Source organism: Arachis duranensis, unplaced genomic scaffold (assembly GCF_000817695.3).
Source record: "Arachis duranensis cultivar V14167 unplaced genomic scaffold, aradu.V14167.gnm2.J7QH unplaced_Scaffold_96268, whole genome shotgun sequence".
NCBI lineage: Eukaryota > Viridiplantae > Streptophyta > Magnoliopsida > Fabales > Fabaceae > Arachis > Arachis duranensis.
This window is the reverse complement of record NW_026265243.1, coordinates 5,448-24,431: the sequence shown is the minus strand read 5'-3', so window position 1 is coordinate 24,431 and position 18,984 is coordinate 5,448. Positions and strand designations below refer to the sequence as shown.

The 18,984-nt window shown below is 45.2% G+C and overlaps 5 protein-coding genes across 5 annotated transcripts; 3 read left to right on the top strand and 2 right to left on the bottom strand.

The window, feature by feature from the left end:
• The first annotated feature begins 5,785 nt into the window (after nt 1–5,785).
• On the top strand, nt 5,786–9,484 carry LOC107472421 (uncharacterized). Its single transcript, XM_052256814.1, has one exon. It carries the CDS (start codon nt 8,591–8,593, stop codon nt 9,467–9,469), a length of 879 nt encoding a protein of 292 aa, XP_052112774.1. The 5' UTR covers nt 5,786–8,590; the 3' UTR covers nt 9,470–9,484.
• Nucleotides 9,485–9,550: 66 nt separating this feature from the next.
• LOC107472420 (uncharacterized mitochondrial protein AtMg01010-like) lies at nt 9,551–9,985 on the top strand. Its single transcript, XM_016091951.1, has one exon. It carries the CDS (start codon nt 9,551–9,553, stop codon nt 9,983–9,985), a length of 435 nt encoding a protein of 144 aa, XP_015947437.1.
• Nucleotides 9,986–10,106: 121 nt separating this feature from the next.
• LOC127744706 (uncharacterized) lies at nt 10,107–15,553 on the bottom strand. The gene is made up of 3 exons (XM_052256813.1): nt 15,481–15,553; nt 10,321–11,330; nt 10,107–10,208 (listed from the first exon to the last, which is right to left on the bottom strand). The coding sequence occupies exons 1-3, from the start codon at nt 15,551–15,553 to the stop codon at nt 10,107–10,109; spliced, it is 1,185 nt and encodes a 394-aa protein (XP_052112773.1).
• On the bottom strand, nt 13,652–18,770 carry LOC127744707 (cytochrome c biogenesis CcmF N-terminal-like mitochondrial protein 2). The gene is given in 3 exon segments (XM_052256816.1): nt 13,652–16,032; nt 16,034–16,067; nt 16,174–18,770. Coding segments are annotated over 3 exon segments (420 nt in total). The 5' UTR covers nt 16,233–18,770; the 3' UTR covers nt 13,652–15,705.
• LOC110277369 (uncharacterized) lies at nt 16,571–16,789 on the top strand. The gene has a single exon (XM_052256815.1). The coding sequence runs from the start codon at nt 16,571–16,573 to the stop codon at nt 16,787–16,789; it is 219 nt and encodes a 72-aa protein (XP_052112775.1).
• Nucleotides 18,771–18,984: the final 214 nt, after the last annotated feature.

Here is an 18,984-nt window from a genome sequence, read left to right as displayed (position 1 = left end):
GGTGGAAGTTACTGACGATCGGGCTTCAAGCAGCTAATCTGTAGCACCTGAACTCCTGAGCTTGCTTGGGTGAGTGGTGGGATGATAAATAGACTGGACTGGCTTAGAATCAAATGCCTCTCCAAACAAAATTTTCCTGTGAATAAAGCCCTTCTTTAAAGAGCCATTTCGGTAGGTTTTAAATTTAGTCATTAGAGGAAAGGAATAGCAGACCCCGAAGACCCAGACCGTGGAAAGCTACTCTCTCTAAACTAAATGGAAAAAGAGCTTATCTTATAGCAGCTCTACCAGGGAAGCTTCCTTCGATAGAAACTTTTCCTCAAAATCAAAGCGCTACGCCCCTCTTAGAAAAAGCGGAATCCAATACGAATTAAGTGCAAATGATGGGAAATTTACTGTCTTAAATCTAATTCCTCTTCGATCAGTGCAGTGCAATATTAAAGAGATAGGGCCCGCTGTAAATGTTATCAACTTAACTGTCTGGGTTAAGGACTTACCCATTGCATTACTGTCTGTTCGTCAGTCTTTTGCTTAGCGAATACCCTTGTTCGGCATCGGCAGTTAAAGGATCCTCGGATAGCTATGAAAAGCATCTAGGAAGAAAGGACGAGCGGTTACTCTAGCAGCGGATATGGCTAAAAGAGCGGATACGTTCTAAACCGATTCTTTCACCCCCGGTTCACTTCACTCCCTAAAGGCGGATTAAGACTAAAGCTACTCTCGGGCTCGGGAGGCAATGAAAGAGATATTCAATCAACCAAGCAAAGAACCGATACCACTACCACAGTCTTCACCAAGACAGCAGGAAGGAAGAGAGTCGAGACAGTCATCCAGGCTAGGCATCTTACTTATCCTTAATGCCTATGGAATCCTTTAAGGAGGGCTTCTACTGTGAAAGCGATTTCTTTTTGGGACTTGGATTAGCGGCATATCCGCTCTTTGAAAGAAGCAAATGTCCAAAGCCTTTTTTTTTGCCCTTATTAGCCTAGTTAAGATATACCACGCAAGGAAGAGAATAGGGAATAGGCTGCAGAGAGGAGACTGTGGCACTTTCGGATCAATGATTAGCTTTTTCTCTTTCTTCGACTATTGAAGCACATTAGCTGAAGCAGACGATCCGCGGCATTTACTATTTCCATGCCATGACATGAGACAGATCTCTCGCAACCTCTTTCAGACCCAGGAAATACGGTATAATGGATTGATTTTGTACTGCTTGCTTAGCCCAAGAATTCCACTGTGTGTGCTGCCGTGCTGGGACTTCAAAACAAACCTACTGCACTTCCTGCCAAACCAGGCTTTTATACTTACAGCACGAGATCCGGAGTATCTGGTAGGACTGATAGCATGTTAGCTTATTCGTTAGCCCATTATAGCCTTCCTTAGGAATGGAATAGAACTAATAAGAGAATGAAATTCAACAAGGGCTTGGCTGGCCTTGAAGATGACTCTATAAGAGGAGAATCAAGAAGCTAATGCTAAGATGCTTTTTTCCCCTACCTTTCTATTCCTTCTTCGATAGTACAATGCGGAAAGATCCTAGTACAAGGCTATGCTTGACGCTCGAAATGCAGTTGCTTACCTTACCAATGCGACTCCAGAGGATAAGGAAGGTGACACAGTCAATCAAGAGAATAAGCGCTTTGCATCGAGAATGGCTCTTGCTCACTCGCTGAGCAAGGGATTCAAAAATGGGAATGATAGGAAGATAGCCCCTAAGATCCTTTTAACATAAGCATAAGCATTGAACACTTTAGACTAGGTTTTGGTCGCAAACACTCCCACTCGCCAAAGATGATCATTTAGATAAGTAATGCCCCTAGCTTGCGCCCATGGGAATCCAACTCCGTGCACCTGATTCTATTAGTCATTTCCGATCCTTGCGGCAAGAGGATTTCATACCGGCCTTTTCGACCTTCCACTGGCTATTGGAAAGACGAAAATGGTTGTTGTTCGTTCACCTTCCAGTATCCGTTCTGTGCTTGAGGACAGGCTTTGACACCAATTTCTAACTAAGGTCAAGGACGAAGAGAAGATGAGTCGGGCTCGACTTGAATTGAAAAGGTATTGCCATTCCTGAAACACCCAGCAAACCATTTCGGGTATAGGATATTATGGATGAACGGGGGCTAGTCAGAACCATAGGCCGCAGAGGAACAAAAGTCTAAAATGTGTCTGCCCTTTAAGCAGTGAGTGGGGAAATCCCCGATCAAAAGGAAAGACTGGGTCTGCTCCTAGAGAGTCTTCCATCAGTCGTAGTCCCTGGGGACTCATTTCCATCATCAAGTATTATCCTGTTCTTAAGATTTGACCAGCTTAACAAACGTCGAATTTCTCGTTCTATTGGATCGTTGTGAGTCCCGTTGACTGAGTCCGTCCATCTATATTCGGCAGCTTGAAGAGGGAAGAAGAAGTAGAGCGAATGCTCGTTCTGTTGGAACTCTCGATCTGATCTTGAAAGAGGGGAAGGGAGATCGATCGTCCAAAGGGTCGTTTGACGCCTTAGTAGCCTTCATGCGCGAATGGGATCAGCAGCAAGCTGTTATACAACACCCCTAGGACATATATAATGTATAGAGCAAGTATGGCAGAAGAGAAGGTACGAAGTGACTCGACCAACGGGAGAGGGATTCGTTGAACATAGTTCAACTCATTGAGGCTGCATCTCCCAACAGTGCAAGAAGATCAAGAAGGCCGGTGACCGGGCAAAGGGTATGGCGTAGACCCTCAGAAATAAAGCGTTGAAAGACGCCTTACGAAAAGCATACTTACAATCCAATTTGTTATAGTTTCGAAAACCCGAGTAATCCAGACCAATGGAATGAATAATGCATAGAGTTAGGAAGTGGTGCATATTGTGGTTGTTTTAGTACTTCTGCCTCATACTTCGAAGTATGGTGAGAAGGCTATTGATCATTCTAGAACCGAGACCATTCGACCGACAATCAATCTATTCATTCATACCTGGCTAAAACACTTCCCATTTTCCATATCCCACAGCTCATGAGTGAAAGTTCGCGCTCCATAGCCCCGAATAGAAGTCAAGGCTTCTCAGCGGGCAAGCTGTTGTTTTTCACCTTCGAAGAGAACCTTACCATATGGGCTTTGTATGCGGCAGTTCCTCTCCCTTAGTTTCACATAGTTACACTCATTTGAAACGAATAGTGAAACTCATTCGACTGAAAGGCAAAGCTAGTGTGCAATCCGACATGAAACTTCACAGCAAACGATCTGCCGACAAGGAGGAAGGGAGGAGTGCCGGTTAGCCCGTCGCTTTATGGCTTACAGGAGTCGCTGGCATTGGCTCTTTGAAGGAACAAAGAGGTTGCTAGGAAGGAGGACATGGATGCCCAGAATAGGTCTAATAGTCTCCTGGTTACGGGACTAGAGCGATAGAATAGGCTCTTTGCAGGCTAAGGCCAGGAATTTACTTAGATAGAGTCCGAGAATCCGCTGCTATAGAATCGGCATCTGGCACTGCTTTTTTTGGTTTCAAAGGCTTGGCTAGACTAGTTGGTTTGAATAGCCTAGTTTCGTAGCCCCAAGGGGGGAATCCACTTGCCTCCTTCTCCGAGTTTGAATTGGGGAATTCTGTTTCTTACAGGCACAGGATACTAAGAAGACGGGGGCCTAAAGAGGGTTCTCGAAAGGGCTTAGTATAGTTCAAAGGATTCTCACCCAGGAAGGGATACGGGATACACTGGCAGGAAGTTCCCGGGTTTGCTGTGGTTATATTGAGGTGGAAAGACCACCCGGAACTCCTTGTGGGTTTTATGACCAGACAATAAAACAATAAAGCTGCTGGCTACCTCAGTCTTGTCCAGTAACCATTCTGAGTGGACGTATGAACTTAGAGGAAACCGAAAGACCTTTTTCAATAGAACCTTTTCCACCGGCCGAGTTGCCGAAGGGGATCAGTACAAGACGGCGGACTTCCCTCTCTTTATAAGGCACGCACAGGTGATCTAATTAATAAGACTAGCTGAACTAAGACTAAGTCGATATTCTATAGCGACTGCCGGACCATTCCATTCATTGTCTTCTTCTCAACCTCTCCTCGGTTACTCTGAACTACCAAGCCAATCTCCAATCGAAGGAAAGACGGACTGCTACTATTCTTTGCCTACTTCTGTAACCCCCTATTCTGGCAAGAGACGGTTTGTCCACGTGAAAGTTAGTAACTATCAGTAGCTCCAACCTTAGACCCTTCGTTCCCCATAGCCTTTTTCTGGGGATAGCCTGGTCTTTCGTCGCCTTGAGCGGCCCCCTCTGGTAGCCCTTCCTCTAGTTAGTAACTTTGCTTCGGTTAAAGAATCGCTTCGCACCTTCTAGGGGCACAGAAAGGAAGCTATGGCTTGGCTCTTTAAGCTTAAGCGGGGCATGACTGACGTACCCGGGCGATAAAGAAGAAATAAGTAGGGCGATCGATCTCACACCCAGGGCGAAAGATTATTGAGTGAATACTTGGAGAAAAGCAGAGTAGAAAAAGGCGGCTATTCCTTCTTATAGATAGCACGCACAGGAAAGTAAGATGGTCAAACTGAAGTGAATTGAGTACGCTTCCAAGGAAAGTCACAGCCTCGGGTCACTTTTCTCCCGAAAAAGACGTGAACAGCTGAGTTCCATCTCAGAAGATCCCGATCTTCTCACCACTTTCTCTTTGCTTTGAATAGCTATCCCTTTGTACTCAAGGGATGAAGGAATAGATGCAAACTAAGAAGACTTGTAAATCGGTTCAGATTTAGCATTCCTAAATAAAGGACCTGCAGCGGCGGAGATCCGCAAAAGGCTTTGAGCCACCCTGGCCAAAGTAAAGTCCAGGGTGGATAAAATTACATCTAATAAGAAGGTGACCCTAACGACGAGCCCGATGAGCGTATCAATGGAATGACCCGAGCAGACCAAAGGATCAAGGCAATAGCTACGCGCATCAAGGTGATACCTACACCGAGCGAACCAAGGGAAGCCTATGATATCCCATACTGATAGGCTCAAATCACGGGATTTCACACTATGGAGTTTGATCTCTGGTTCCTGCTTTCAATCTCTGTTCCGATATCTGTTTATAGAATAGATCACGCCTCTAACTATCCATTTCATAAGAGAAGAAGTTAACCTAGCTCGGATCTCACTTCACTCGCCTTTAGCCCCTACTATTCACATTAGCCAATGAAAGAGTACCACACGATGTCCTTTCCTAAGAGGGACTATACCCACTTTCAGAGGCCCTTTCCGAGGTCCAAAGTTTGACCCTCCCGAGATCCTCTTTCTTCTCATCCATGCATGTGAGCGAATAGGGTCCGAGGCTAATCTTTCGTCTAGCAGACCCTCTTATTGCAGTATGAGTTCCCGCCCCAACTAAGCAGTCTACCTCTCAGTTGGAGAAAGCAACTATGAAGTGGAAGTCGCTCTTCTCTTGATGCTACCCCTGTGCAATGACTTTTCTACTCCGCCCTCCATCCAGTAGCTAGCTAGGATTCCTCTTCTCGAATGGGGGGAACGCAACCTATTAGATTGTTGATTCCCTACAGTAGCATTGACCCTTACCTTTTTCGGGCTTCCATGTGAGCCAGTTTTCAAGACTTTATACAGCAGTGGTAAGGTACAAAAATGTCATTTCTTCCGGATCTACGACTTAATAGAAAGATAGGACCAAAGTCAAGTGATTCAACTCAAGCACGAACCGCTACCTCTTCTTCTCCGACTTAAAAGAAAGGAGAGGGAATGAGAACGAAAGGGATAAAGATCGAAAGGAAGGTAAGCTACGAATGAGAGACAATAGGAAAGCTCACCGGAATAAGGATGGCAAGATAGGGCATGATAGAAAGCCAAGAAGAAGAGGGACTACTTTGATAGCCTAGCTTGATGTAAGATATGGATCTAAACCTTCGAAAAAGGTAGGAATGAGATAGTTGGGTTTTCGTGGCACTCTTTCTCTTACTCGAGAGCAGACTTCTGCCATGGGACTTTAGGATTTTTTCATTCCTGAAAGAAAAGGGACGCAAGCTATGTCAGTTGACCAATGGAATGCTACTGAAGGGATGATGAAAAGTGGTTCTGAGTCCTCGAGGGCAAGTGAGACTGGGATGACATACAAGCAGGTATTGCAGAGTCCTCCTGGAATGACTAGACTGGTTGAAAACCTTCAGGCATAGGATGTGTGAGAGCTGTTCGAATCTCCTCCATGCAGAATTATTTGATTCTGGAGCCATCCAGTTGGGTTCTGCCATAAAGGATGCTGCTCAGAGGTTGGTCCCCAAGCAGCCAGTTCTGTCACTTGGGGGGCAGCATAGGAGAACTTTTTTGCAGCTTCGGAACTTCAAGAGCGGAAGACCTACACCAAATCCGCTGGCAATGTTTGGGAAGATGCCTAACTTTCCAGAGAAACCTAGGATGGTTAAGGTCCCCATTCCACCTGCTGATCAATGGCTGTCTGCTGTCCATAAATCCAAGTCTGAGTTCTGGTCAGTTTGGGTGACTGTGCCCCAATAGATGGGGGTCTTGAATGAGTCCGCTAGCTAGCTTCCTAGAAAGAAGCACGAGCGTCACGCTTTGAAGCCCCGCTATCGGGAGGAAGAAGACTCTTGTACTTACAGACAAGAAGCGTGGGCCTCTTCGATAGAAGCACTAGAGCGGTGTGATTCAATTCTACTCGTTCTAGATATACATGAAGTATAGAATCGAGGTCGCTGGGATCAATGAAGAATTTTGGATCTTCTGTAACATGAAAACATTTCATTAACTAGAACATGTCATGAACATTTGTTTAGTCTAGAACATTTTTTGAAGTATGATATTCAAATGAGGCGGAAATAAGAGAACGGATCTCCTGTTGTTTGTACCATTGAATTGAGTAGTTGAATAAATGTAGCTAACGAACGATGGAAGAATCGAAGATGTGCCGCTCCTGTTATTTTGCATTTGCATTCTGTTGTTTGAGACCTTGTTCTTTGAAAAGATCGAACGAATGCAGCTATGTTCGACTGATTTTGATTGATTTGAATCCGGGTAAAATGCGCTTTCATTGTTTTCGCACTAGGCGAGATGAATGAAAACAAGGCCAATTCAATAGCTGCAAAGCACGTAACTACTTTACCTAAAGCAGTGGGCTTCGAACTGGCAATTCAATCTTTCTTCCCATCGCCATGGAGCTTAGTCCCGTCTTCGACTCTATCCAGTCGACTTTTTTTCGAACCAGTACGGGGAAAAACCTTCATTATCATGAAAGGTACGGGAACACATAAGCAAGAACGGCGGGAAAGCGATTAAGGCAAGGGGAAAAAATTCCGTGGTTCGGGGAAGTGACCCTAGTAGTGTGTAGGTAAGGGAATAATAAAGCTTACCTGGAAAAAAGGCAAGGGTGTACAAAGCCATAGTTCGGGGTTCTCGCCATCGACTCGGTTGCTTTCCTTCTCAATACCGGGGCAAGGGCTCCTTCTTTAGCTATTAGCGCCCGTGGAGATTGTTTGGTTTGGCCTTTACCGGGGCCTCCACTACAGTATACTATATAGATAGGCTAAAGCCCCTCTTTCACAGTCGTTTCACCCCGGAGAAACCGAAACATAGCCCTTCTCATTTACATGAAAAGCTGTTTCACCCAATTCGTACACGGCAACTATTGCTTTCCTCGAAGTCAATTCACCGACGCAAGCAACCTCATCAACGGGATCGCCCGACAACGAACTCTTTGTTCGGTCAGCGAGTGAGAGGAGGAGGGGGCCCCTTACGAGGGGAAGAAGGGACATGGTTATTATTATTACCCGCCGCACCAATAATACGGGAGAAGGGAAATCAAGCAAGACCTGTGAATCCTAAGAAAAGAGTTCTGAGGAATGTGAGATGCGTAGGGATGAGATAAGCGTTGGCTAAGAATATATAAGGGAAGCGGAAACTGCCCACAGAATCCTGGAAAATGGGCTTTTGACCTGGCTAGCGCTATTGCTTTGCAAGGTAAGGAAATGTTCAACTCGTCTGCTTGAAATCGATAGAGTTGAGAAGCGTCTGCTAATCATGGTACGAGTTCTCTCTTTAGGTCAGTCTGATGTTCAAGTATCAATGAAAGTCTTATTTCAGCGAATGCAGTAAGGCTAACAGCTGGCTCTGGCTGATTCGATGCCATCTATGAATCCTTCCCTCCCTCCATCTGCAGCCTTTATTGCCTTTATTCTGTGTCTTTTCTCATTCAAAATGCAACTTTGAAATTGCGTAGGTGATGGCAGAAAATCCATCCAGAAATTACGTAAGGTGATAGAAAGAATCCTTCAGTAGGCTAATCTTGACAGTTTTCATTTTCGATTGAGAAAGCGGCAGGCCCAAAGAGCACTACAGTAGCGCCTTGCGAGGTCGTAGAGCCGGTAACCCTCGTTCGCCTAAGATCGAAAATGCTCTGTCTTTGAGGAAAAAGAGATATAGATAGTGTTCCAGGATTTCATTGTTTTGAGTCTTTACTTAACTCGACCGCCTTTCTACTCCCATGCTTTTCTTTGGTCAACAACCAAGCACATTTCACAAGAGTTCTTCACTACTCCTACAGGCTTGACGGAGTTCAGAGTTCAGTCTGTCTGGAGGGAATTATTTTGGATCAATCACTATGTTTAACAACGTTCGACGCATCTCTTTATTTGATGAGAAGAGTCTTAACTCAACTTCGAGTGATACAGCTTCTATGTGGAATGATTTTCCATCGGTCCCTTCTGACCTGCCACCCTTACCAGCCGACTCGGTTCCATCTGTCCCCTCATTACCTTCCATAGCAAGTGATGTTGAGGTGGAGCAGCCGGCTCCTTCTAATTATAATTACGAGACTCATGGTATTGATGAGGATCATCCGGGTCTTAACCCGGACAGTGAACGTATAGTAGAGCTTCAATCTGATATACACGATAAATTGGGAGAGTTGATGACTAACAAGAGTGACCAAGACGTTCTGAGTGCGGCCGAAGCTTTACATGGCGAAAGCAACAATATCCCTTTTCTGGAGCACCTGTTAGATGATTTGAACAAAAACGGAATAGAAGGTGAAGCCTATAAGGATGCCCTAGATCTATCGAATAGGTTGGGTATATTACCCGATAAAGCAGCTTTGTGTGATGCAGCGGAGCCATGGCAATTAGGATTTCAAGACGCAGCAAGTCCTATGATGCAAGGAATAATCGATTTACATCACAATATCTTTTTCTTCCTCATTCTGATTTTGGTTTTCATATCACGGATCTTGGTTCGCGCTTTATGGCATTTCCACTATCAAAAAAACCCAATCCCGCAAAGGATTGTTCATGGAACTACTATCGAGATTCTTCGGACCATATTTCCTAGTATCATCCCGATGTTCATTGCTATACTTTCATATGTTCTCTTATCCTCCATGGGCGGGGCCCTCTCGCCATTGAGTGCTGAGTGTGCGTCCTCCCCCTCCGTAAATGGGTCGTCCAGTACCGGCTGGACGTCGTTACTGGGGAGCACCTCATAGGAACCATCGGGCGTCTCTTCGCCCAGGGGCGTTTTATCCAATTTTGAACAAGAGGCGAGCTCCCGAGGGAGTAGTGTCAATATGCCACTCCCAGCGGAACAAGCTGTGCCTCTCGCTAATCCTGTAGCTTCTGGGGAAGCGGAAGCCGGTCCATCTCATGTGGCCCACTTTCCGTATGACGAGGCGGAGGTCATTGGGGGGGACTCGGTTCTGTCGATCCGGAAGCGGCTTTTGGCGCGCAACCAAAATCCCTTTCCCTCCGCGGAAGAACTCCGTATTGCTCATGTTGATGCCCAAGACTGGTTTGAGGTCAAAGCAGATATCGCCATGGAAATGTCTGCTCATGATCCAACTGGTGATTGGTTGAACCGGGGGGCACAGGCCCTCGACAACCCGCGGACAAAAACTGGGGAAGATTCTTTGGAGAATCTCTTCATTATACGCGACAAACTTCGCCAACGGGACTGGGAAACCATCAAGAATTTGCAAGAAAAGATGGTTTTCAGGAGGGGCTAAAATAAAAAATCTATATTATAGAGTCAGTAGAAAACGCGAAATTTCCCCTCATTAGAAAGGGGGGAGGGGTCCCGAGATCCTGGCAGTGGGGTCTTCCCATCATGATTGACTAAAGGGAAAGTCAGAGATATTGGTTCGAGTCAAATTCATGATTCCACTGCAGGGGGACTTCATTCAATTGAAGAAAAGAAGGAAGCATTGTACTCAATTTAGGCCGTTGCAGCTAAAATAACGGGGGAAGGGGGAGGGAAATCAAATGGATTCAAGTTTTTTTACAAAAAAAAAAAAACAGGAAGAGGTTCGATTCCTCTTTGATTTTTTTGCGCAGTATCGACCTTCCGTCTTAATTCAACGAGAATATCATACTTCCTCTTGACAATCCTGGATGCCCAAAGTCTTATGACCGATGGCTCGAGAAAGTCTACAATCACAATTAATGTGAATGCTTCCTCTCCCTGCTCTAGGCCGGTTAAGCCCAGAAGCATACAAAAGGTACTCAGTACCAGAGACACCTCACAGGAGGATAGGCCCCCTACCCGAACTAAGGCAGGTGGGCTGTAGTTCAGGGACCTCTTAGCAACCTCATCGTAGAGTTTCCACATTAAACCAAATCTAACTAACTGTGGATCCTCCCTAGTAGCTTTCCAACTACTAGTTACGACGGGCGCTTTAAAGAAGGCTTCGACTGAAACTTCAGGGTCAAGTGCGATCGTATGGTACCATTGAACGTACTTGAGCCACTGACGTACCCAACCCTTAACCACAGTAATCTCAGCGAGCAACTCTCGACAATCATCATTATATAACTCGGGAGGGCACAGCTTGAGATCTGTAGGCTTAAAAGCCTTACGTAGGTAATCAATAAGATGCCCACGTAGATAAGGATTGAGTGGTCTAAGCCGCCCAAGCCATAGTTCAAAAGGTAAGTTGCGTTTATCCCATATCGCTTTAAGTCGCTGGTACTTAGGCGACAGAGTTTTATTTAAGCGCGAAAGCGTCCAGTAACCAGCACCCGCCAATCGACAGAAGGTACTAAACCGTTTTACCTTATAAAGGTTCAGAACGGCGTAGAGCCCATGTGGATGGTGGGTGTTAGTCATGTTTCTCATGGAGATTGGAGATAAATCCTTTCTCGTATGATGACATCGGAAGCGCTTCGCAAACTCAGCACCACCAGTCTTAGAGATCAGGGATTTGGGTAGTGAAATATCCACTCCTAGATCACTAAGCGCCTGGCGGTACTCGGTCGCAACTTTCTCGTCGGTGATGACGTTGTCATTGCCGATAGCGGGGTAGCCAAATGCTACGAGGCGGCCCTGTCTGAACTGGGTGTTATTATTAGTCACTCATTTCAGGTAGTGGTTGCGCTGAGCAACTGTATCCCGGACGGCGTTTCACGGATTATGCTATTTTAGGAGATGATGTAGTCATCGCTTGCCCTGAGGTAGCTCGTCATTATGAGCGAGCCTTAGCAGGGCAATGCCGGAGATGACGCTTTCATAAGTAAACCTTACCGCCTTATTACATATCCTGGTTGAAAAGATTTTTAACCCAATCAGGATGTGAAAAAAGGTATACCACCGCGGCATACTGGTCCGCCAGTACTAGCCTTAGACAAGCAATTTTTGCGATAGACGGAACCTTTTTTAAAAATGCCATTTGTAAGCCATGGCAGGCTTATTTTAACATCAAAACAGCCTTACAATCAGATTCAGTCTAATGCCGATGCTTTGGGAGCGGTTAGATAAGAAGTTGGTTCGAGCTAAGAGTTCCTTGCCCTGATAGCCGGTTGGGCTACCAAAGCGAGACCAGGCTAATGGTGGGTCAGACCCGACGCTATCCTTGGACCAGAGGGAATGGTACCTAAGCCGCAGCGAAAAAAAAAATAAGAAAAAAGGTACTTTAGCTTTGTGTGCCACTAGTGAAAAGGAGGTAAGCGAGGAGCACGCAGCCGATGGCGCGAGTGGCAGTAAGAAGTACCAGATTTGGGAAACTTTCTAGCTCTCTTCTTCGACGACCGAAGGGAAGCACTAAGAGATGATGCTTCCAATGCTACTAGCGATGTGTATCGGCACGCACTTCTTTTAATGTGTCGTCTTTGTTTTTCGTACCCGATCTGGGGCGGCGCAAGGGCTTTCTTTAACCCTTAGCTCGCCCGAGACTCCGAAACCTTCATCGTAGCAAGGGCTGTCTTTCCAGTCCCAAGCCGGAGCCGAGCCCGGAATAAGGTAATGATCTTCCGTTATGGAGTGTTGTTTATGTGATACGAGATGTTGAGGACTACTCCGGCTCCTTTGTGTTTAGGGGAGCTCGATAGTCGGCAATCTCGTGCTCCTTACAACAAAGCCAGAGAGCCAGTTCTTTCCAACTATCTTGGAGTTGCCCCCTATTTCGATCATGCCTATCCAGATTCTCTCGATCCAGCCGAACTTACTTCAACTCCACTCTCATCTAAGCCCGTAAAGTCCTCCCTCTCTTCTTCCTTTCCCTCTACAACCTTGCTGGGATTGCTTGATTGGGTTATCACGAGATGCAGTTCAGTTAAATAGATAACTCCATCTTTCCTGCCAGTCTGTCTAGCCCGTCTAGTAACAATATCTCCTCCCGTTCTAACAGACTGAATCGGAACGTGTCATTTCAGTGGTTTAAGCTCAAAATCTATCTGTAGAAAGATTGATCGGGGTATTTCCTTTGGGGTCATGGCTCTGATAGAAAAGGTCTGCATCCGGAAGAGGTTCCCAAAGATTGTGGAGGACTGGGTATTCGTAAAACTTGGTCTTTAGCTAAGCTCAACTGGTCTCTTTGTTGCTGAAAATAGTGAGAAACTCTTATCTAGAGTCATTAAAGCTAAATACCAGAATAGGAATAGGGTTGCAACCTCTTTTTGCCTGGAAAAGCATGGACAGGGGACTCTATGCTAGCAGTGTACAATGGAACATAGGTAGTTCCATATCCCTCTCCCTCTGGTTTGGGGACCCTTAGATCCCTTATCTTTGGTCCTCTTTCACTCGTTTTTTTGCAATTATAAAGAAGATAAGAAAAAAAGTTCTTTCTTTATAGAAATATCATATAGTGGTGGTGGTAAGATTCTTAGTGGAATTCCTTTTATAGCTCAACGAAATCTCATAATTACTTTCTAGAGAGAGTCTAACTTCGCCGGAATTGGGTTTGTGTTGAGTGTATAGTTCACCCGCTATAGTGACTTCATACGACCAGCGGATAAGCCCCCTCCCTGTACTACCTTCTTACTCGATTTCTCTACAAGACCTTCTTTCACCTACATTGGAAACTCTGACTAGAACCTGCCCCCACCCGGGACGAAGACCATAGCTGCTCTATTTTACACGCTTAACGAAGAAGGAATGTGCACTCTATATTTACCCCCTTTCACTGGGACTACTGGCGACAGACATACTGAAAATGTCCCCCTTTATACTCTATTTCCATATCCTCCTACCAGTGGCTATTTATCACGGCCGGTTCATCAAATCGAAAAAGGGCACGGCGGCTAGGCTATAAGTTAGCGGTTAGCTATGCTATAAGGGCTGCTCGCCTTTATATGGCAATGGAGCTAAGTAAGAAAAATGCTTAGGGTAGAGTTATTTCCCTCCCCCCCTCCTTAATCTAGCATTGACATTTTTATTACCTTACTATGTTTGTTTAAAAGGAGACCAGACCGACAGCCCACCACTGGAACTTGCTTTGCTCTCGCTCGGCTCACTCCCGCCTGTCTTCTTCCACCTGTAGTAAACTTTAAGAAAAATCCTTCAGTTCACTACTGGTGGAACCTCACTGACCTTATCGGGCAGTTACTCTAAGCTGGGGCCTCCGCCAGCTTAACTTTACACCCCAGAACGCTATTTTTTGACACTTCGGCCCGTGCCTACTAGTGTCAGCCCTCCCTGTAGACTTTTTTCTCTCCCGAATAAGGATTCGAAGACCCAACTCGCTTAGGGAGATATACCTTATCCCCTTCATCCTTCTCTATCTGGATCTTCATCTTCCTTTTTAAGGATGAATTTAAGCAGCAGAAGAACGAGAATTTGAATAAAGAGGCTAGCTATCCAAAGGCTCATATCCACAGAAGAATCATGTAAAAATAAGCGATTTAGAACATATAATGCAGGGAAGAAAACGCCCCGAAGTGTGGTCTTTGATTCTGAAAGAACGGAATAGATTGTTTGGTCTTTTATTTTACTTAGTAGCCATAATAAGATGAACAAGCAAAGAATGGCAACGAGAAAGCAGATTGTTATTTTGGGGAAGGTCTCGCCTTCTTTTCTAAGAATGAAACCCAAAAAAACATTCGAGATTATATAAACCCACAATCCTAATGTTTCTCCCCGTTCTGTCTTACTGAGACACATGAAGTGAACACATCCTGCCCCCGCGGCGGATAATAGAATCACTAAAAGTAAATTAATATAGCGGAAAACTCCTGAATAAAATATATAGAAACTCGGAAGAAGGAAGAGGAGAATGAAAGAGAAGAAGACCCACATAGGAAGTTGGTTGTTTTCCTTCTTCTCTCTATAATTGAAGCCAAACAGGAATATGAGTTCTAGTACTAAGGCAATCTCCCATAGGACCATTTCCGGTGACATGAAAAAGCGACTTGTCAAAATCGTCAAAAAGAATATATAAAATTCCATGGAGATCTCCTCCGAGATAAAAAAAGAAGAAAAGAAAAAGGAACAACAGACGCAAATCACCACTAAAATGGCTATGTCCGGTTAATGCAAGAACTAAACATAAAGGACCAAGATCTCCTATGAAATAGAAAAGATCATTCATACATAGCATAGAGGAATATCTCCGAGCTCTGAATAGCCCAGAGAACCCTTTGAAAAGCCCGGGTGTCCCGGGTTCCCAATCGGGAAATCTCATTCAGATAAGTGCGGTATGTGCGCAGGGAGAGCGCGCGCTTTTTATGATAAAAGACTAAACACCTAATATTATCCCGGTTCATTAAAATACTATAGGGGGAAAAGCCTAGATGAACCAATGCGGCTTCTATCCGTCTTTCAACCAAGCTTTGCACTCGGACAGTTTCCGAGATTCTCTTGAGGCTTGGAAATTCCCCTAAAGTATAAAGTAGGAACTTTTTTTTAAGTTCTCTTTCTCTTTGTACGTCTGGCTGGAGAGGCTCGTCCAATACTGGAATGACAGGTGGTTCGGGGTGAAGTTCTGGGGCCCCCAGAGGTGCTTCCGGAATCTGCACAACGGGCGGTGAAGGCGGACCCTCCGCACCGACCACTCCATCGCATGCTGCGAAAACTAGAAAGTCTCCGATGGATTGGGATAGCCAAAGTAAAAAAAGAACTAATTGGAGAATCTGACATAAAAATTGGAAATCTAAACAAAATTTACCGAAAGAAAAGGTCCAACTATTGGAAGCAAAGGGAAAAGGAACACCGAGTGGGATCAAAGAAACTAGCAGACTGATCACTAAAGAGATAAGAATAGGTGCAAATTCTGACATGACCACAACCCACTTGGTTCTTTCGCTCCTTGCTCGCGGAGCGGCATACCGAAAAAAGAAAGGGTAGTACCAATGAAGCCTACCATTAATGACTAGTTGAACATCAGGAACGGAACAGAGAACAAAGAAAAAGGAATTGTCCCGAGGGGCACTACTCCTTCTTCTCCTTCATCGTCGAAGGTCCTTTGTTCTTCGCTTTGAAAGAGACCGACTATAGATCTCTTTCTCTCACGCTATTTTATATGAGGTACACAAGAGTACTTCGCGCCACAACCATCTCTTTTTTATAAGTTCTACGGACCGATGCCTGCTGCTTCATCTGGGAGAAAAGAATCATAGATATGCCGGTCATTAGAAGGAAGAACCGCCATAAAAAGATTCCTCGTGTATCATCTGTAGCAAAACTATGAACGGAAGCTAGCAATCCGGACCGTATTGAAAAGGTTCCTGAGACACAGCATGGAAGAGTCACAATATTAAGAACCGAGATCCAAGAATGAAGAAGGGGTAGAATTACGGAATGAATACGAGCTGTGGCTAATACCCAAGGCATAAAAGAAGCATTTTCTACGGGATCCCGAAACCACCAGCCACCCCGACCTAATTCATGATGAGCCCACCAACTTCCTGGCATGATGCCCACGGTTAAAAACCACCGACATGTCAAGATCCAAATTCGAATCAGTTTCTGGTCCTGGTCAGATACCACTGTGTTCGCGCCGGCGCTCCAACAAAGAGGCGAAGTAGTGGTATCTTTCTGTTCATTACGAATGACACGCTTCGCCTGCTCCCTCCCCGTGCCCACTAGCGCTCCTGTCCAGAGCGAAGAGAAGGCGAAAAAGCGCCGCCAAAGCAGCATGAGCAGGCTTCTATTGCTACGCAACAAAAGAGCTGGATAGCATTTTGCGACCACATGTTTGAATTTGTTGTTAAAAAGATCCCTTGTTATACGGGATCCGACGCATCCAGCGGAGCGAAGCAGCGTTCCCTTCTTTTCGGCGGCATCCTTCCGCATTGGCGGCGAGTGGAGTGCCACAATCCCGTTCATCATTTTTGATCTACATAATCCAAATGCCATAGCACTGGCGACGTCTCCGGCATAAATGCAAGGAGGATGTATAGCTGATATAGGATCTTGTGGAACAGGATTTGATTCTGCAAGCGGTTCGGTACGAACGAAGAAATTTCGAACAAAAGGATCGGAACTCGCTGATAGGAAAGGAGAGAAAAACAAAGCAATGCCAAGAGCTCCGTCAATCCGCTGTTCATCGATAGACGAAGCTCTCTCTTTATCATCTCGCGCCAGATGCAACAAAGGATGAGTCCTTCTTTTTCCTTCTCGCGAACCACGGGAGCGCCTAGCACCTAGAGGAGCAAAGCTCAATTTCCTTTCAGGGTAAAGCGGCGCATAAAAAAGGGCTGGCCCGTCAAACGTCCGGTTCCTTCGCGAACGAAGTTCAGAATCAACAAGGGTTCGTAGAACGAAGGGAGTGTACAACTGGGGCGCAGCCCCACTTTTTTGTTCGTAACGAGGGAGAGATAGAATGGAGTTCTTCACGAAGTTCGAGACAAAGTAATAAAAAACTTCTCTATGGCCTCCTCGTTTTGAGACATTATGGCTTTGGGGTCGACCCCGGTAACAAAGAAGGAATCCATAAAAACGTGGGATCCGACACCATGATAAAATACTACCCTCATGATTAGACCATGTCCCTGAGATTTGATAAAAGAAAGGTGCATTAGCGGTTAATACGTTGTAATTTGATAAGTTATTAGGAATATGACGGAACGAAAGACCAAGGAAAGAAAGAAGAATGCACCAAAATGCAGGTGCTGCACCAAACGCTGGTGGTTCTTTCTTGTTGTAAGTGAATGCAACGAAAAGACCCGGAAATAACGAATAATGAAACAATTCATATATTATTGACATTTCGTGCTGTGTGTGCTTATTCAAAAAAAATTCTGCTTTGTTATTCCCATCATCCGGTAACCACAGGATGATCCACAAGAAAGGTGGCAGGATTCGAACCTATGGCCGGCCCGCCCCTGACCCTATGATTTTAGGGGGGTTGGGTGGCCGGGTTAGCACCCCTCGTTGCCCCTGTACCCGAAACAGATGCGCTGCGCCACCCAGCGCGTAACCCTGTCTCCCCTACTCCCCTTCTGGTTATGCCATTACCAATCGCGGGTAACCCCCGGGCCGCTAGTGGTTTAAGAAAGGCCCTGACCTAATAAGATAAAAACGATTATCCTTATGACCAAACAGCGATAGTTTCACGATCCCGACCAGCAACTTGTTGGGAGTAGGGGCATCCAAGCTTGCCCAACCTAGACATTGTAACTGAAAGTCCTGCCTACTTGTAGGCTTAGGGTAGTCCTCGAATTCTTCTTTTACTGGCTTGGGAAAGACCCGTAGGCTATGGATCCCACTAATGGAATGGGACTATAACCATACTTCCATGGTCTAGGTTCAAGGACAATAAAGATTGAGGCTTGGAGTATCTAAGGCTTCATGGACCCCATTTTTAGGTTAAGGACGGACTCGCTAGTGTCCCAAGGATTGACCGGTGACACTACTAACTGAATTGCCCTACCTAATATATGTATTTTTCCACAGGACTGAATCCATAGAAACCTTGGCTTAGTGCCATTACTGTAAGCGGCGGATGATTGGTATGCAGGATCGGTTGCTACGGGTTTCACATTCATGTGAATCAAGAGATTGGCTTGAATTGAAAGGCTTTCCAACTAGCCATTGTACCTGAGCGAGAAGTCCTTTTTTACACGAGATCCATAGATAGGAACATAGTAAAGAAAGGCAGAGACCATAAACTAATAGTAGGATCTGTTGCTGGTTCACGAAATGAAACTGACAATCTAAACTTACTTTACATCTTGGAGTAAGAACCTATAGCGGGTAGTGGAAATGGCTTAGTTTTCTATCTCTATCTCCTTCCTTACTCATTAGCTTATGGATTAGAGAGATTAGCTGGCTAGTTGCTTGGCGGACTCAAGACTTCTACTAAAGGTAAGCCGGGTCAAGCTGCTAGTTCAAAAACCTTGAATTGTGCTTTCTTAACTTCCGAATTCAAATTCGTATAAAAGTCGATGGATGCGGCGTGGTTACCATAGCTCATGCATTTTTTGGAATCTCTGGAAAAGAGTTTTGGGGTTTCGGCTACTAAAAAAAGGCTCCACTCTACCCAGCTTTTATCCCCTAGTTGCATTTCTCTCCCGGTTATTTAGTAATAAGCCCTATTTTTTCTAGTAAGGGGAAAGGTTTTTTCTAATTCTAAAGGTCACAAAGAAAGGTTCCTGGACTCTGCGATAGTCCTTATTCCTGATAGCCAGTGATTCACAGGCGAAGATAATATGAGTGCGTGGAAAGTGAATCAAAGGCGGGATTAGTAAATTCTTAGGCTTTCCGGTCCCTTCCAAATGGTTTTCTTCCGGACTTGATAGTAAGTAATGACTGCTTGCTTTCTTGCTGGTCTTTCATCAGTTGCATCCGACACAG

Bases quoted from the DNA above. Each gene is read 5' to 3' on its own strand.
- LOC107472420 (XM_016091951.1), top strand. From the start codon at position 9,551: ATGCCACTCCCAGCGGAACAAGCTGTGCCTCTCGCTAATCCTGTAGCT.
- LOC107472421 (XM_052256814.1), top strand. From the start codon at position 8,591: ATGTTTAACAACGTTCGACGCATCTCTTTATTTGATGAGAAGAGTCTT.
- LOC110277369 (XM_052256815.1), top strand. From the start codon at position 16,571: ATGCAAGGAGGATGTATAGCTGATATAGGATCTTGTGGAACAGGATTT.
- LOC127744706 (XM_052256813.1), bottom strand. From the start codon at position 15,553: ATGGTAGGCTTCATTGGTACTACCCTTTCTTTTTTCGGTATGCCGCTC. The intron at 11,331-15,480 runs GTGGGTTGTGGT...ACCTGAAATGAG, and splicing joins GCAAGGAGCGAAAGAACCAA to TGACTAATAATAACACCCAG. The intron at 10,209-10,320 runs GTCGATACTGCG...CCGTTATTTTAG, and splicing joins TCGTTGAATTAAGACGGAAG to CTGCAACGGCCTAAATTGAG.